This window comes from Electrona antarctica (genome assembly GCF_951216825.1).
Source record: "Electrona antarctica genome assembly, chromosome: 22".
Classification (NCBI taxonomy): Eukaryota; Metazoa; Chordata; class Actinopteri; order Myctophiformes; family Myctophidae; genus Electrona; species Electrona antarctica.
This window is the reverse complement of record NC_136805.1, coordinates 4,565,714-4,585,046: the sequence shown is the minus strand read 5'-3', so window position 1 is coordinate 4,585,046 and position 19,333 is coordinate 4,565,714. Positions and strand designations below refer to the sequence as shown.

Sequence of the window (19,333 nt, the reverse complement as noted above, 5' to 3'; positions counted from 1 at the left end):
TACCCTCTACTGCCCTACCATACCACCTAATACAGTCCTTACCCTCTACTGCCCTACCCTACCACCTAATACAGTCCTTACCCTCTACTGCCCTACCCTACCACCTAATACAGTCCTTACCCTCTACTGCCCTACCCTACCACCTAATACAGTCCTTACCCTCTACTGCCCTACCCTACCACCTAATACAGTCCTTACCCTCTACTGCCCTACCCTACCTCCTAATACAGTCCTTACCCTCTACTGCCCTACCCTACCACCTAATACAGTCCTTACCCTCTACTGCCCTACCCTACCACCTAATACAGTCCTTACCCTCTACTGCCCTACCATACCACCTAATACAGTCCTTACCCTCTACTGCCCTACCCTACCACCTAATACAGTCCTTACCCTCTACTGCCCTACCATACCACCTAATACAGTCCTTACCCTCTACTGCCCTACCCTACCACCTAATACAGTCCTTACCCTCTACTGCCCTACCCTACCACCTAATACAGTCCTTACCCTCTACTGCCCTACCATACCACCTAATACAGTCCTTACCCTCTACTGCCCTACCATACCACCTAATACAGTCCTTACCCTCTACTGCCCTACCCTACCACCTAATACAGTCCTTACCCTCTACTGCCCTACCCTACCACCTAATACAGTCCTTACCCTCTACTGCCCTACCATACCACCTAATACAGTCCTTACCCTCTACTGCCCTACCATACCACCTAATACAGTCCTTACCCTCTACTGCCCTACCCTACCACCTAATACAGTCCTTACCCTCTACTGCCCTACCATACCACCTAATACAGTCCTTACCCTCTACTGCCCTACCATACCACCTAATACAGTCCTTACCCTCTACTGCCCTACCATACCACCTAATACAGTCCTTACCCTCTACTGCCCTACCCTACCACCTAATACAGTCCTTACCCTCTACTGCCCTACCCTACCACCTAATACAGTCCTTACCCTCTACTGCCCTACCCTACCTCCTAATACAGTCCTTACCCTCTACTGCCCTACCCTACCACCTAATACAGTCCTTACCCTCTACTGCCCTACCCTACCACCTAATACAGTCCTTACCCTCTACTGCCCTACCCTACCACCTAATACAGTCCTTACCCTCTACTGCCCTACCCTACCACCTAATACAGTCCTTACCCTCTACTGCCCTACCCTACCACCTAATACAGTCCTTACCCTCTACTGCCCTACCCTACCACCTAATACAGTCCTTACCCTCTACTGCCCTACCATACCACCTAATACAGGCCTTACCCTCTACTGCCCTACCCTACCACCTAATACAGTCCTTACCCTCTACTGCCCTACCATACCACCTAATACAGTCCTTACCCTCTACTGCCCTACCATACCACCTAATACAGTCCTTACCCTCTACTGCCCTACCATACCACCTAATACAGTCCTTACCCTCTACTGCCCTACCATACCACCTAATACAGTCCTTACCCTCTACTGCCCTACCATACCACCTAATACAGTCCTTACCCTCTCAAACAGTGTCTTCTGGTAAATTAACTAGTAATGCCAGATGTTTAACAATAATTTAACTCTTGAGAGCATACAATGAAACCATGAAAATTGTCACGTCTAAAATATAGTAGTATAATGGACATGATGAGATTTGTTGACTATGGCAATTCCGGTGCAGTGAGTACAGTTTGGTGAGGTAAGACTGGTGTGTGCGTGCGTGCGTGCGTACCTGAACTGCTCGTGTATCTGCAGGACGTCGGGGGCGCTGCCGCCCAGCGAGTGCAGGGCCTGCTGGGAGAGGCCCTGTGGAGGAGAGTACAGCAGGTCCAGGTCTCGCGGGCTCAGAGCGTCACACGAGTCGTAGTCGCTGTCCGTCGGCAGGAACACCTCCGACGAGCCGTCCTCGTCAGACCCCAGCAGGGAGTCTGGTGGAATCGCACGCACACACACACACACACACACACACACACACACACACACACACACACACACACACACACACACACACACACACACACACACACACACACACACACACACACACACACACACACACACACACACACACACACACACACACACACACACACACACACACACACACACACACACACACACACACACACACACACACCGGAATTAGTAATCGGCCATTTTCATGCCACTGTGGATCCCCTTCTGTAGCATTAGAAACGCCGTTAATATCTCTGCTGTCCGGAGGAAACCTCATAACTCCAAAATGTTTTCAGGAAATGAAAAATATACATTTTTAAGGAAATTAATTAAACCTTATATTTTGCAATACTGCCTCATTAAAGTTGGTGTTGTGACATTAGATATTGTCAATTACTTGCATGAGAAGGAGAGAGGTTGTGGACTTGGTGGGTCCAATGGTGTTAAGAGGTTTTGTCCAAAGAGTTTTTTATTACTTTCCATTGGTTCAATATTTTTGAAACAACACACAGACGTAAAAAGGGTGTTCAATAGCTCTGATTTATGAAAAAAATTAAAAAACCTCAACAATGTGAGTTATGAGGTTTCCTCCGGACAGAAAAGATATGCTAGTCGCCATAATGTTTTGTTGAGCTCCTAACATCGTCCCTCACCTCAATTCAGAGAATAAAAAAAATCACACCCGTGTGAACTGAGTGGTGTAAGGTCTTATATAGACTGATCAGCTGTGGTCTGACGTAATGTCTGACGTAATGAAATCACACCCGTGTGAACTGGGTGACCATAGCAACCATGCTCATTTTTTTGGTACGGACAGACAAGTAAACTAACAAAGCCAGTTGTAGGAGTGGTTTACACCACTCAAAAAACGTGCTAAAGGTTGTGTTTTTTGATGACGTCACAACACGGAAGCAAGCATTGCCTAGCAACGGGAAGCTAAAAAATGGTACAATTAATCATATTAATTCCGGATTAATAATAATAGCCTACATTTCTCGTGTTGTTGGGGCTCGCGACTCACCTCCCATGATGATGATCCTCCTGTGCCGCAGCCCGGGCGGCGAGGGCGAGGGCGTGGGCAGGTACTCCATGTTGGAGGAGGTGGAGTCGCTGGTCTTGTGGCGGCGGGGTCCCTGCGGCCGCGTGGCGGCGGTCCGGGGGTCCTCATCCTCCTCCGACGTCGTGGTCACGTCCAGCAGACGGGTGATGGGGACCCCGCCGCGCGGCTGCTTGTAGCGGGCGCACTGCAGGGCGTCCGTGATCCAGCGCAGGTCGCGCCACATCTCGTCCAACTGCTGTAAAGTCAAAGTCGTACGATTAGTCACACACGTTACCGCAGTGAAATTTGTTCTCCGCATTTGAGCCATCTCTTGGAGCGGTGAGCCGCAGCGTGCGCCGCACTCGGGAATCATTTGATTAGTAGATTTGACCCCCCAATCCAACCCATTGATGCTGAGTGCCAAGCAGGGAGGCATTGGGTCCCATTTTTACAGTCTTCGGTATGGCCTGGCCGGGGATCGAACCCCCGACCTCCCAGACACTCTAACCACAAGGCCACTGTCTGGTGGGACAAACAAACCAACCAATTTTTTAAATAACAGATCTATACAAGCTCACAATGTGTCGCATCTATGTAAAACGCTTTGGATAAAAGCGCTATACAAATGCACCGTTTACTGTACCATTTACCATAGTGAGCTTGTAGATCGGCTATTTTCACATGAAGCCGAAATGAAGTGGTTAATGTATGTTTGGTAATAATAATCAAACTCCAGTACAAAGTACAGTAACTAGTAACTAAAGTGTATGACCTTACAAGCCAGCCCTATAATTATACAAACACATATTTTGTTGACCAAAATGTGTCAAGTCTGTTCTTAAAAGTATTAAAGGACCTATAACATAAAATTCAACTTTTTCAATTTATTTTGTGTTTTTGGGGCTCCCATATGTGTTTTCTATCCCCACAAATAACCAATTTTGAACAATCAGGCTTTCATATCATATGGGTGTTTTAATGGTAATTGCTCTCAGGAACAGCTCAACTGATTTTGGCCTCATCGTGATGTCATCAATGTCACCCTACTTTGTATAATTCCTCCTCTTCTTCAGTCTTCAGTTCCAAATTTGCATTTCCACTTTGTTTACAATGTCCACCATTGTTGATTTTCCAAGTTGGCATGGAATGGGAACAAGCCTGGTTTTATCAGGCTTGTTTTATAGCATCAGTATTATAATAACGCAAATATTAAATAATCTGCATATCAGCACCCCCACCACCTCAGGACATTGTGGTACTGCAGCCAAAACTGCTTTCAAAGTCCAGAAAGAAATGACAAGGCCTGGTTATATCTGAGTGGTGATTGAGGCTCAAACCATTAGAAATAACTTTGAGGGACATAGACAATATGATATTAAATATTAAAAGCAGTTTTAAAATGCATGTTATTTGCGCTTTAACTGAAGAAGCCTGGACATAAAAGAAAAGTACATCAAAACCTCAGACATACAAGGTTTCCAAACCCGACAGCAACCATATCTATAACACTTCCAGTAATTATAGTTAGGAAACAAAAAACTGATACAGGGAGATAATTGACGGCGTGTCGTCAATTATACCCCCCGACAGGTTGATTAAACCCAGAGTTGAATTATTACAAGATAATTATTACTACGATGCAAATTATTACAAGGCAACTTAATAAATACATTCAAAATGTATCCCAAAGTAAGCAACAAAACAAAGTATTTCCTTTGCTTACGGTAATGAAAGTCTTCCATAAATGATTGATCCCAGCGGGTATGTTACAGAAATAAGACACCGCTGAGTTCAGTGATTAAGCGATCAGAATGAAGGAGGCGTTCAACCGAGCCTTGTTGTAATAATACAAATATGATCTGCATATATTATGTTATTCTCTGTGTGCGACGACACGTACTGCAGCATTTGAAACAGGCTGTTCTATCTCTGTGTCTCCATCTCTATAGCTCACGCGCAAGCATGCGCACGCACGCGCACACGCACACACACACACACACACACACATACACACACACACATACACACGCACACACACGCAATGAGAATCATTGTGAGTGGCTTGTGAGGGCTGACAGGGGCTGTGACACCTATGAATAATTCATGAACGTTTCAATCACGAGTGATGCCTCCAGGTTTGGACATCGTTCCTGTCTTAAACGGCCGCACGCACGCCCACGCACGCCCACGCACGCCCACACAGGCGCACGCACACGCACGCACGCACACGCACGCACACACACCGTGAAGAGAATGAGGTTTCAGATAACAGGTTTGGGGGGAAATGAGGGGAGACCACACAGCAGCATAGCAAGGTGGATAGAGAATACTGCAGGGAGCAGAGGCAGGTAATAACATAATATAGAAAGAAATCAGAGAGAGAGAGAGAGAGAGAGAGAGAGAGAGACGGAGAGAGAGAGAGAGAGAAGAAAAAGATGAGTTCACAGAGAAGAAAGAAAGACATGATTTGTTGGGCGCCACGGAGCAGAGAAAAAGCTGTCCAACCTTGAGCTGCGTACAGTAATGACAGCACTGAGCTGCGTACAGTGGTGGACAGTAATGACAGTACTGAGCTGCGTACAGTGGAGGACAGTAATGACAGAACTGAGCTGCGTACAGTGGGGGACAGTAATGACAGCACTGAGCTGCGTACAGTGGGGGACAGTAATGACAGCACTGAGCTGCGTACAGTGGGGGACAGTAATGACAGCACTGAGCTGCGTACAGTGGAGGACAGTAATGAGAGTACTGAGCTGCGTACAGTGGAGGACAGTAATGACAGAACTGAGCTGCGTACAGTGGAGGACAGTAATGACAGTACTGAGCTGCGTACAGTGGACAGTAATGACAGCACTGAGCTGCGTACAGTGGACAGTAATGACAGTACTGAGCTGCGTACAGTGGAGGACAGTAATGACAGCACTGAGCTGCGTACAGTGGACAGTAATGACAGTACTGAGCTGCGTACAGTGGGGGACAGTAATGACAGCACTGAGCTGCGTACAGTGGGGGACAGTAATGACAGCACTGAGCTGCGTACAGTGGGGGACAGTAATGACAGCACTGAGCTGCGTACAGTGGGGGACAGTAATGACAGCACTGAGCTGCGTACAGTGGAGGACAGTAATGACAGTACTGAGCTGCGTACAGTGGAGGACAGTAATGACAGAACTGAGCTGCGTACAGTGGAGGACAGTAATGACAGTACTGAGCTGCGTACAGTGGACAGTAATGACAGCACTGAGCTGCGTACAGTGGACAGTAATGACAGTACTGAGCTGCGTACAGTGGAGGACAGTAATGACAGCACTGAGCTGCGTACAGTGGACAGTAATGACAGTACTGAGCTGCGTACAGTGGAGGACAGTAATGACAGTACTGAGCTGCGTACAGTGGACAGTAATGACAGCACTGAGCTGCGTACAGTGGACAGTAATGACAGCACTGAGCTGCGTACAGGAGGACAGTAATGACAGCACTGAGCTGCGTACAGTGGAGGACAGTAATGACAGTACTGAGCTGCGTACAGTGGACAGTAATGACAGCACTGAGCTGCGTACAGGAGGACAGTAATGACAGCACTGAGCTGCGTACAGTGGAGGACAGTAATGACAGCACTGAGCTGCGTACAGGAGGACAGTAATGACAGTACTGAGCTGCGTACAGTGGACAGTAATGACAGCACTGAGCTGCGTACAGGAGGACAGTAATGACAGCACTGAGCTGCGTACAGTGGTGGACAGTAATGACAGCACTGAGCTGCGTACAGGAGGACAGTAATGACAGCACTGAGCTGCGTACAGTGGACAGTAATGACAGCACTGAGCTGCGTACAGGAGGACAGTAATGACAGTACTGAGCTGCGTACAGTGGAGGACAGTAATGACAGTACTGAGCTGCGTACAGTGGAGGACAGTAATGACAGTACTGAGCTGCGTACAGTGGAGGACAGTAATGACAGCACTGAGCTGCGTACAGTGGTGGACAGTAATGACAGTACTGAGCTGCGTACAGTGGACAGTAATGACAGTACTGAGCTGCGTACAGTGGACAGTAATGACAGTACTGAGCTGCGTACAGTGGAGGACAGTAATGACAGTACTGAGCTGCGTACAGTGGACAGTAATGACAGTACTGAGCTGCGTACAGTGGAGGACAGTAATGACAGTACTGAGCTGCGTACAGTGGAGGACAGTAATGACAGTACTGAGCTGCGTACAGTGGAGGACAGTAATGACAGCACTGAGCTGCGTACAGTGGACAGTAATGACAGTACTGAGCTGCGTACAGTGGAGGACAGTAATGACAGCACTGAGCTGTGTACAGTGGAGGACAGTAATGACAGTACTGAGCTGCGTACAGTGGACAGTAATGACAGCACTGAGCTGCGTACAGGAGGACAGTAATGACAGTACTGAGCTGCGTACAGGAGGACAGTAATGACAGCACTGAGCTGCGTACAGTGGAGGACAGTAATGACAGTACTGAGCTGCGTACAGTGGTGGACAGTAATGACAGCACTGAGCTGCGTACAGTGGAGGACAGTAATGACAGCACTGAGCTGCGTACAGGAGGACAGTAATGACAGCACTGAGCTGCGTACAGTGGAGGACAGTAATGACAGCACTGAGCTGCGTACAGTGGACAGTAATGACAGCACTGAGCTGCGTACAGTGGAGGACAGTAATGACAGTACTGAGCTGCGTACAGTGGACAGTAATGACAGCACTGAGCTGCGTACAGGAGGACAGTAATGACAGTACTGAGCTGCGTACAGGAGGACAGTAATGACAGCACTGAGCTGCGTACAGTGGAGGACAGTAATGACAGTACTGAGCTGCGTACAGTGGTGGACAGTAATGACAGCACTGAGCTGCGTACAGTGGAGGACAGTAATGACAGCACTGAGCTGCGTACAGTGGTGGACAGTAATGACAGTACTGAGCTGCGTACAGTGGAGGACAGTAATGACAGTACTGAGCTGCGTACAGTGGACAATAATGACAGCACTGAGCTGCGTACAGTGGAGGACAGTAATGACAGCACTGAGCTGCGTACAGTGGACAATAATGACAGCACTGAGCTGCGTACAGTGGAGGACAGTAATGACAGCACTGAGCTGCGTACAGTGGTGGACAGTAATGACAGTACTGAGCTGCGTACAGTGGAGGACAGTAATGACAGAACTGAGCTGCGTACAGGAGGACAGTAATTACAGTACTGAGCTGCGTACAGGAGGACAGTAATGACAGTACTGAGCTGCGTACAGTGGACAGTAATGACAGCACTGAGCTGCGTACAGTGGACAGTAATGACAGCACTGAGCTGCGTACAGTGGAGGACAGTAATGACAGTACTGAGCTGCGTACAGTGGAGGACAGTAATGACAGAACTGAGCTGCGTACAGTGGTGGACAGTAATGACAGTACTGAGCTGCGTACAGTGGACAGTAATGACAGCACTGAGCTGCGTACAGTGGACAGTAATGACAGCACTGAGCTGCGTACAGTGGACAGTAATGACAGTACTGAGCTGCGTACAGTGGAGGACAGTAATGACAGCACTGAGCTGCGTACAGTGGACAGTAATGACAGTACTGAGCTGCGTACAGTGGACAGTAATGACAGCACTGAGCTGCGTACAGTGGAGGACAGTAATGACAGTACTGAGCTGCGTACAGTGGAGGACAGTAATGACAGCACTGAGCTGCGTACAGTGGAGGACAGTAATGACAGTACTGAGCTGCGTACAGTGGTGGACAGTAATGACAGTACTGAGCTGCGTACAGGAGGACAGTAATGACAGTACTGAGCTGCGTACAGTGGTGGACAGTACTGAGCTGCGTACAGTGGTGGACAGTAATGACAGCACTGAGTGGAGGCTACTTAGATCACACTTGTGTGAAGTGAAGATTTTTTAAATTTCATTGTGCTTTAACCCATTCTGGACGAGAACTTGCAAAATTGTGTTGCAAATCTTTGAAAATTGATTATTTCAGAGCGAGCGATTTTGACTCAAATCTTTGCTACTGGTGGGGGGGGGGGGGGGCTATGGCCCGAATTTTGCCCAAGGAGTGTTTGTGCCAAAGTTGTCAAACTAATGTTTGCCCTACGGGCACCTAACGGACGCCCTAACTAAATCATTAGAGCATGCACTGGGCTACATCTGTGCAAATCAATCCGTTCTCTAGATATATTATAGCTCTCTGGCCGAGGCACGTATACGTCGTACACCTGTCTTGTCTCGGAGAGCCTGCCGAGTAGACAGACAGCAGCTGTGAACACGTCGGAGGAGGTGAAGTATATGCCGGCTTATATCTGGAGAAGAAGCGCCGCTACCCCAGAAGAGTGTCTGTCTGTCAAGTGTTTGTTTTCGGGAACACGGCCAAGCCTTCTTGACCCTCACTCCAACTGCCTGAGTGCCTTTTAACCCATTTTGGGCGGGAACCCCTTTTGGTGTAAGCATTATTTTATGCTTTAGCTATTGAAAAATAGCAGATCTACAAGCTTGTAGGTCTGCTATTTTCTTTTCCAAATCTTTTAATATATACTTTCAAAACGAACATTTTTAACTCAAAACCTTGCTTCTGGCGGGTCCCTGGAACTACATATTTTGAGATGGGGGTCTGCGGCCAATTACATATATTTTTGGGGTCCTTGACATGAAAATGTTTGAGAACCACTGACACTGACATAGAAACATAGGTTTTTTCAGAAAACTGTCAGGATTTAGAAGACATTTGTAGAATCGTTCCCAGGTCAAAATGGGTTAAGGCGGGGTGGGGAACGGAACAAGACATCTGCGCTAAAGTGCTTGTTGGCAGCTGTTACAGTGGTAAAGTCAGGCTATTATAGGCCTACTAGTCATTTTTTTTGACACACGAGGGTCCATTTGGTTCCATTTGTACATTCTACGAGTTACAAATGAATAGAAGAGCTGACATTTAAATGACACGATTTCACTCTGCGCGTGCATGAACTCCTTTGAAGGACACTGTACTATGATCAGCTATTCAATATGTGCACAATGCCTGCCAGAGTCATTAGGAGGAATTGACATTTAATTAGCAGCCTTTATCAAAAGTGCATTATTCAACCATTCTAACTCTCTCTCTCTCGCACGCATGCACGTGCAAGCATGCATGCAAGCACGCACACACATGTGCACGACAAGGTACTAACCAGCTCATTAACCCATTTTGACCTGAGATCAGATTCTAAAAATGTCTTCTACATCCTGACAGTTTTCTGAAAAAGCTATGTTTCTATGTCAGTGGTTCTTCGATTTTTCAAAAATAGCAGACCTACAAGCTCGTAGCGCGCCACTCGGTGGCACGCTACGAGCTTGTAGATCTGCTATTTTTCAACATAATGCTAACACCAAAAGGGGTTCCCGCCCAAAATGGGTTAAGAGCAGTTAAGGCCTATTCATACTGGAGTTTTGGGTGATAAGGTGACCACCACCGAAATGGTGGTTAGCCAAAACAAGAGAGATGTGTTTGGGTGAGCGGTGAGTGGCTTACGTGACGACATGTCGTAGTTTTCGGTGGTCACCTCATCACCGAAAACTATAGAGTACCGTATGTATGATTAGGCCTTTAGGGGTTCAGTGGTCTTGCTCAAGGACACTTCGACACTAACCCAGGGGGAGCCGGGAATCGAACCAGGAACCTTCCAATTCCCAAGTAGCAGCTCTACCCACTGAGCCACTGCCATTGCACCAGCTGGGAACCATTGATAATCTGTCCGTCTGCCCTCTGCCCCCCCCCCCCCCCCCCCCCCCCAGGACAATATGAACTGTCTCCTACTGACTGTACATAAACTGTATTTTTCTTACTGTTTTTACTCTTGCCAATACTAACAACTTTTGCATTATGATTACTCTCTTGTATTGCATTTGGATTGATGCCAACATATTCATTTCGTTGTACACTGACCAATGACCAATGACAAAAATAAATAAATCCATCCATAATAGCATTGACTTGTTGCTCTTTGCCCGAGCTAAACCAAACAAAGATCATTAATTTATCGCATCTTATCTGCCGTGACCCTGCCATAACACAGCAGTGAAAAGCGTTCATTCACAGAATGGTGTTTTTACAACAATACAATATCCTTTTCCAAATGTAAAATAAAGAAATAAACAACATGATTATATAAAAATGTATGAGACCTGACTTAAATCCATGTATTCAAATGCACTTTCACTTAGTTCCACACATCAGGGTAAAGTCCGTTCTTGCATGAGGTTTTACATCCCATGGCCTTGGGGAGTGTAACCAGGACAACAGACCGACCCCGTGGCCGCTAAACGCTGTGAGAGCTATAGCAGAGTCCATCCCATAGCCTTGGATGTACTCTGTGCTCATAGGAAACAGCTCACGGTCTGCCATCAATGAATTGCGCAAGCCAGTGAGGAGAAAAATGTGGGATGGAGAGTGTGACCGAAGAGTGTGACTCACTTCCTCTAATTATAATAGGATAGGATAGTGGGAGATACGAAGCATCATGCCATGATGCGTGCGTGGGTGCGTGCGTGCGTGTCCATCCATCCATCCATCTTATCCGTAGTCGGGTCGCGGGGGCAACACCTGGAGTGTTCCAGACGTCCCTCTCCAGAGCAACATTAGTGACTTCCTCCTGGGGGATCCCGAGACGTTCCAAGGCCAGTGAGTCGATGTGTTTCCTCCAACTGCGCCTTGGTCTGCCCTGGGGTCTCCTCCCAGTGGGACGTGCCTCGAGGACCTCCCTGGGGAGACGCCCGAGATGCATCCTATAACCAGATGCCCGAACCACCTAAGCTGGCTCCTTTCCAGGCGAAGAAGCAGCGACTCTACTCTGAGTCTCTCTCGCGTGACTGAACTTCTCACCCTATCTCTAAGGGAGATGCCAGCCACCTGTCGAAGAAAACTCATTCCGCTTGTATTCGCGACCTTATTCTTTCGATCAAGACCCACAATTCATGACCATAGGTGAGAGCAGGAACACTTCATGACCATAGGTGAGAGCAGGAACGATGATTGCTCAGTAGACAGAGAGCTTTGTGTTCTGGCTCAACTCTCTTTTTGTCACGACCGTGCGGTACAGCGACTGCAATACCGCCCCTATTGAATGGTAAAGTGGTATATAAGTGGTGCACACAAAGTGTACCTCAGATAAAGCAACATGTGAGAAGCTGTACATAAAACCAGGCTGCTGTGAAAAGGACACGTATTGTGAGTGCTGGCTGTTTTCTCTCTTTCATGGTACTGTACTGCTGAGCCTTGAGGCTTTTGTTACATCTGGAGTGTAGCGGGACATTCTGCTTTCATAGACGAATTCAGAAACGGGTCTCATGGCTTACGTATTTCCTGTAGGCGGTAAACCCGCACCTCATCTACTAAGGTGAACGGTAGAGTGAATGATGTACAGTCTGCCTCAAACGTTACTCTTTTACCTGCTTTTTACTAACACTAACATTACGAAGATGCCCAGAACATCGGGATGAACCTGTGTAGTTTATGGCTGCTCCAACAGTAGTGGCAACATAAAAAAAATAAAAAAAACGAAATGTCAAAATATTCACCACGGTGGCTGAGACCAGAGCCATGGATCCGCGGTGGATATTTTGAAATTTCGTTTTTGTTTTTTGTACAGTACTTTATTTAAGTACGTAAGTGAGTAAGTAAGTAAGTAAGTAAGTAAGTAAGTAAGTACGTAAGTAAGTAAGTACGTATTGTCGGTATCAGCCAGGGTGCGGGAGTCTAGCGCTAGACCTCTGGGAGATGAATTGCTGCTGTGATATCACGTTGTGTCACGTGCTCTCTCACCCCGACCACCATATATGGTGCCCGACACACCAACTGACGGGAAATGCGAGATTCCATAGTGTGAGGGGTTCCTAAATACTATAATACTTTATCACTAGAATAATTCACTAAACAGTATAACGTTTAAGTTGTGGCAGGTGGTGTGTGTGTGTGTGTGTGTGTGTGTGTGTGTGTGTGTGGGGACCGGACTTTAGCCATGCAGCGCAATAACCGCCGGCAACGATGGACATGCTGATAAACCAGACCAGTTATCAGCCCCAAATATGGACATGTCCTGCCGCGTCACTGTCGCCAGGGATGGCGTCACATGCCCATATAGACCAGATGCTTTGTTTTAGTCACGGTGCGTCGTGTGACCAATTCTCATGGCGGCGGCGGAGGGGCCTCTGCTGGAGTTCGAGGCGGAGATGTTCTCGAGCCTGTTCGCGGACGACGGGTTGCTGGTGGTGGCGGAGGGCATGGGCGTGGACCGTGTGGCGCTGCAGTTCGTGCGCCTCTACTCGGCGCAGGTGGGGGAAGGCGGCGGTGACGGAGGAAGCCTGGTCTTGGTGCTGAACGCCAGCGCCCCGCAGCAGGAGCACTTCACGGAGCAGCTGAGAGGCGAGGGCGTCGTCCTGCCCGGGGCGCTGACCGGTGACGTCCCGGGCACGGCGCGCAGGGACGCGTACCGCCGCGGAGGCGTGCTGTTCGTCAGCAGCCGGGTGCTGGTGGCCGACCTGCTCACGGACCGCGTGCCCGCGCACCTCGTGTCTGGCGTGCTGGTGTGCCGGGCGCACAGGCTCGCCGAGTCGTCGTGGTGCCAGGAGGCCTTCGCACTGCGCCTGTTCCGGCAGAAGAACAAGACGGGCTTCATCAAGGCCTTCACGGACAGGGCGGCGGCCTTCTCGTCGGGCTTCTGCCGGGCGGACCGCGTCATGCGGAGCCTCTTCGTCCGCAAGCTCTACCTGTGGCCGAGGTTCCAGGCGTCGGTGCGCGCTGCCCTGGACGACGGGCGCAACAAGCCGGAGGTGGTGGAGCTGCGCGTGGCGCTGACGCCGGCCATGCGCGCCATCCAGAGCGCCGTGCTGGACGTCATGGGCGCCTGCCTGAAGGAGCTGAAGCGCTACCACCCGGCGCTGGAGGCGGAGGAAGACCTCACCCTGGAGAACCTGCTGCTGCAGGGCGAGAACGCCTTGGAGAACGCCGTCCGCCACTACCTGGACCCGCTGTGGCACCAGCTGGGCGCGCAGACCAAGGGGCTGGTCCACGACCTGAAGACGCTGCGGTTCCTCCTGCTGCGCCTCACCGAGTACGACTGCGTCACCTTCCTCAACCTGCTGGAGTCGCTGCACGCCGCCCAGAGGAACTTTGGCGCCGCCAACTCCTCCTCCTCCTCTGGCGGCTGGCTGTTCCTGGACTCGTGCACCTCCATGTTTGTGAACGCCCGGAGCCGGGTGTACAGCGTCTCGGAGAGGCGGAAGAGGCTCAGAGTGGCTTCGGTGGTGGCGGCGGCGGCAGAGACGGGGAGGAAGCAGACCTCCTCGGAGGCCACGGCGGTGAAGCGAGAGCTGGTGCTGGAGAAGAGTCCCAAGTGGGAGGCTCTGAGCGAGGTCCTGCGGGAGATCGAGACGGAGAACCAGAGCTCGGAGGGGGAACCGGGCCGCGTGTTGATCTGCGCCAGCGACGACAGGGCCTGCGCCCAGCTGCAGCGCTACGTCCGGCACGGCGCCGACGCGCTGCTCCGCCGGCTGTACGAGCGCACCACCGGCAAGCGGGATGCCGCAGCCTCCGCCGCTTTCGCCGCCTCCTTGGAACTCGACACGGAACGGTCCTGGACCAAGAAACGACGAGCGCCTGAGAAGGCATCCAAAGAGAAGAACACATCACATCAGAAGACCAGTGAGAGCGGCCCGCCCCCGACCCAGACGACGGGGAAAGACGAAACCATTAGGAGGGACGGAACCGAGAGGACATCCGGCAGCACGCACAAAGATGGACTCACGGACGAGGACGATGAGGAGGTGAAGCTGGACCTGTCGTCGGACGACTGCTACGGCCTGCGGAAGGAGCCCACGATGGTCATCCACCCGCTGAGGGGCTGCAGCGACCCCTACGGCCTGACGCGGGTGCTGCGCCAGGTGGCGCCCCGCTTCGTGGTGCTCTACGACGCCGAGCTGGGCTTCGTGCGCCAGCTGGAGATCTACGCGGCCGGCCGACCGGCGGGACGGCCGCCGCTGAGGGTGTACTTCCTGGTCTACGCGGGCTCCACGGAGGAGCAGCGCTACCTGACCGCCCTCTCCAGGGAGAAGAAGGCCTTCGAGCAGCTGATCAGGGAGAAGGCCACCATGGTCGGTCCAGAGGAGAGGGAGGGCAGAGAAGAAGACACAAACCTGGACCTGGCCAGGAGTCTGGAGCCGACCGCCGCCGTCGACACCCGCAAAGCGGGCGGCCAGGAGGAGCCACGGCGGCCCGGGGAGGAGGAGAAGCAGCGGCCGCGCGTCGTCGTGGACATGCGGGAGTTGGGCAGCGAGCTGCCCTCGCTGCTCCACCGGCGCGGCCTGGACCTCCAGCCCGTCACGCTGGCCGTGGGCGACTACGTCCTCGCCGACGACACCTGCGTGGAGCGCAAGAGCGTCAGCGACCTGATCGGCTCGCTGCGGAGCGGCCGCCTCTACGGCCAGTGCCTGGCCATGACGCGCTGCTACAAGAGGGCCGTGCTGATGATCGAGTTCGACACGGCGGCCAGGCCGTTCTTCTCCCTGGCGGCGCCGCTCATGGCGGGCCCCCGCTCCTCCTCCTCCTCCTCGTACCCTCAGCAGGAGATGTTATCGGCCGCCGATGTCACCTCCCGCCTCGCCCTCCTCACGCTGCACTTCCCCCGCCTCCGCATGGCGTGGTGCGCCTCGCCGCGCGCCGCGGCCGAGCTCTTCCGGGAGATGAAGCGAGGCCGCCCAGAGCCGGACGTTGCGGCGGCGCAGGCCGTGGGCGCGGCGGGCGGTGAGGACGATGTCGTGGATTCGGCCGACCTCTACAACCCCGGGCCGTACGACCTCCTGCTGAAGATGCCGGGGGTCGACAGCAAGAACTACAGGGCGCTCGTCAGCCACGCCGACAGCCTGGCCGATCTGGCTACGTTCAGTCAGGACAGGCTGGCGCGCGTCCTGGGGAACGCCTCAAACGCCAGGCTGCTCTACGGCTTTCTGCACAGCGCTGCAGACGTCCCTGCAGCGCCTGCGCAGAAGAGCAGACACGCATGATGATTATGGAAGCTTTAGTCTAGCTGTTTGTGTGTTAACTCTTTTATTGCGGCTAGCCGTTAGCATAAATTAAGTTAACCTGTGCCACCATCAGCGTTCACTTTAAGAGGAGTTTCCACCCCCTGCCAGCCGCATTATACTGTATACGGACCTAGCGTCCCATAGCTGGGAGGTACGTATATACAGACATGGTTCGTATATAGTTCTCACATTTTTTTCTAAAATGTTTTAAAGAAATCACACCCGTGTGAAGTGAGGGGCGCTCTTATCATTATACATCATCATGATGTAAAATACACTATGCCTATTTGCTCAGACACTATGATGTAAATTCTACATTCATTGTAAATTGGAATTTAATATTTGTGTAAGACGAAAATCTACACGAATGGCTGAATATAGGAGGGGCTAGCGGCCCTCAATAATCACGTTTGTGTGAAGTGAGGGGTGCTCATATCATCATACATTCCATTCCATGCTCAGCCAATCAAATCATCACATTCCGTGGTACAAACACACATAGGTGTGTGAATGTGCGTGCGTGCGTGCGTGCGTGCGTGCGTGCAAATTGAACGAATACACACATACGCCATGTCCTAGTATGTGCCAATACTAAAGGGGATCAACATCACCTGTATATGGATATGATTATTGGCTGAATGGCTCATTCTAAAGCACTCTGGATACATAAACACTCCACATGTAACAAAAGCCTCAAGGTGCCGCCGCGGCTCAGCGATACATACCATGAAAGAGAGAAAACAGCCAGCGCTCAATTCAATACGTGTCCTTTTCACAGCATCAGCCTAGTTTTATGTACAGCTTCTCACATGTTGCTGTATCTGTGGAGAGGTACACTTTGTGAAGAAGCTACATCAATGCACCACTTATATACCACTTTACCATTCACACACACACAATCACACACACACACACACACAGTCACAAGCACGCACACGCACGCACGCACGAGAATAGTCAAACCTATACCGTTATATGGACTTGATGTATGCATCAAGTCCTATTTTTATAAACAATGCGTACGCATACATTATCTCAATTATGGCACGATGTTTCGTATCTCCCACTATCCTGTCCTATTATAATTAGAGGAAGTCGGTCACACTCTCCGTTCCACATTTGTGACCCACCGTGAATTAATGGAAGACAGTCATTGGATTATTATTCATTTTCCTTTTTTCATTTCATGTGAAAGCAGGGCATTATAGCTTCGAATGGACATATTGGTTGTTCAGTTTGACCCACCAGTTTTAGAGATATGGCTTATAGAGTAATGTCTTGCAGAAAACAGCAAGTTGAGAAAACAGGCTTGAAAGGTTCACTTCTGTGGTCTCTAACATTACACCTAGCTACATGTTTAAGCATTTATTTCATATGTACTTGATTTCAGCTCTGACATTTATTTCAGACATGCTCTAGTATGTGAAGAGTAACTCATTTTGTATAAAAAATAAATAAATTCAGTTTCTCCTCTGGTGACAAGCTGGAGGTTGTAAGAGGACAGGCTCTCAGTCAAATCTGGTCACATTTTTCTCCTCACTGGTAAATGGTAAATGGTGCATTTATATAGCGCCTTTATCCAAGGCGCTTTACAGAGGTTGTGCATTACATTCACACACACATTCATACACCGATGGCGGCGAAAAACCATGCAAGGCACCAACCTGCACATCAGGAGCAATTAGGGGTTCAGAGTCTTGCTCAAGGACACTTCGACACTAACTCTGGGGGAGCCGGGTTCGAGCTGGCAACCTTGCGGTTGCCATCCGGCCACTCTACCCCTGAGCCACCGCCACCCCCCTGGCTTGCGCAATTAATTGATGGCATTGACCGTTACCATCCTTCAGCTTTTTGGAAACTCTGCTAGCTCTCTCGGTGCTAACAGTGTCATCGGCCACGGGGTCTCTTGTTGTCCTGGTTACACTCCCCAAGGCCATGGGATGTACAGTACTCTGTCATCACGGTCTCAACCAATGGAATAGAGCAAAAAATAAAATCAAAGATTTGAGGCATTTCTGAGGCCATCCATGTGTCTGGAAGATTCTTCTAAACTTGTATTCTATTGCTGGTTTGATCAAATACTCGAGTCTGAAGTATTACGGACTACGGACCCCGAACAACGTGGTCTTCCAAAGTTTAACTAAGCATATCGGCTGCTGTGTATGACAGACAGACAGACAGACAGACAGACAGACAGACAGACAGACAGACAGACAGACAGACAGACAGACAGACAGACAGACAGACAGACAGACAGAATGTGTGAATGTTTCCTCCATCAACACATGGCAAGTGTAAACAAACTGTAAAATTACACAGCATCACGTCATCTGTACACACACACTATTACTGTGTGTGTGTGTGTGTGTGTGCGCGCGTGTGTGTGTGTCAGCATTTAACCAATTTGCTGTGCATGTGTGCATGACATTACATGAAAAAATAAGCATTGCACGCAAGCGTGCACACACACACAAAGTCACACACACACACACACACACACACACACACACACACACACACACACACACACACACACACACACACACACACACACACACACACACACACACACACACACACACACACACACACACACACACACACACACACTCGTGCTAGTATTATTTGTTCCTGTCTCTCCTGCTGAGTAGTTTGTGGTCAAAGTTTCCCTCTTTCCAAGTTTAAAATCACAGTGAGACAGACGGCACGCACGCACACACTCACGCACTCACACGCGCACACACGCACACAGACAGACCTACACCTCTCCTCTTCACTCTCTTAAGGGGAGAGCAGCCCGTGGCTTTGTGGTCAGTAATCAAGTCAAAGAAAATATGCAACCATCTACACAGACTACACCGATTATCAAGCCAGGCTGGTGGCCGCAAAGCGCTGCCTAAATGGATCCGCAAACGAGGAACGGTCCAGAACATTTCTCACCGTGATCGCTCCTGCTTCAATTGATTTATTTTACTGATGGTTGTTCTGTATAAAGTTCCTTTGTAATTCATCCTGATTTATAATGTTGTGTTTGATGTATTGTTTTGTGACTGTATTTCTGTGTATTGTAACCTCGGCTACGTTGAAGATGAGGGCTTGTCCTCAACTGTATTTTGTGTATTGTAACCTCGGCTACATTGAAAATGAGGGCTTGTCCTCAACTGTATTCTGTGTATTGTAACCTCGGCTACGTTGAAAATGAGGGCTTGTCCTCAACTGTATTTCCGAGTATAAATAAAGGTGAGAAATTGAAAGAGGGTCCTG

General features: G+C 49.9%; 2 protein-coding genes across 2 annotated transcripts in view; one reads left to right on the top strand and one right to left on the bottom strand.

Moving 5' to 3' along the window:
* The window catches only part of ankfn1a (ankyrin repeat and fibronectin type III domain containing 1a), a gene marked incomplete at both ends in the record, with an annotated part of 75,774 nt that overhangs the window by 14,451 nt on the left and 41,990 nt on the right, over window positions 1-19,333 (bottom strand). Inside the window, 2 exons of the mRNA XM_079491964.1 lie at window positions 1,739-1,934; window positions 2,984-3,257. Of these exons, the coding sequence (XP_079348090.1) occupies window positions 1,739-1,934; window positions 2,984-3,257 (470 nt within the window). The remainder of the gene's footprint in view (window positions 1-1,738; window positions 1,935-2,983; window positions 3,258-19,333) is intronic.
* Window positions 13,178-16,048, top strand: LOC306915827 (DNA repair endonuclease XPF-like; the record flags this gene model as incomplete). The annotated part of the gene is made up of 1 exon (XM_079493466.1): window positions 13,178-16,048. The coding sequence occupies one exon, from the start codon at window positions 13,178-13,180 to the stop codon at window positions 16,046-16,048; it is 2,871 nt and encodes a 956-aa protein (XP_079349592.1).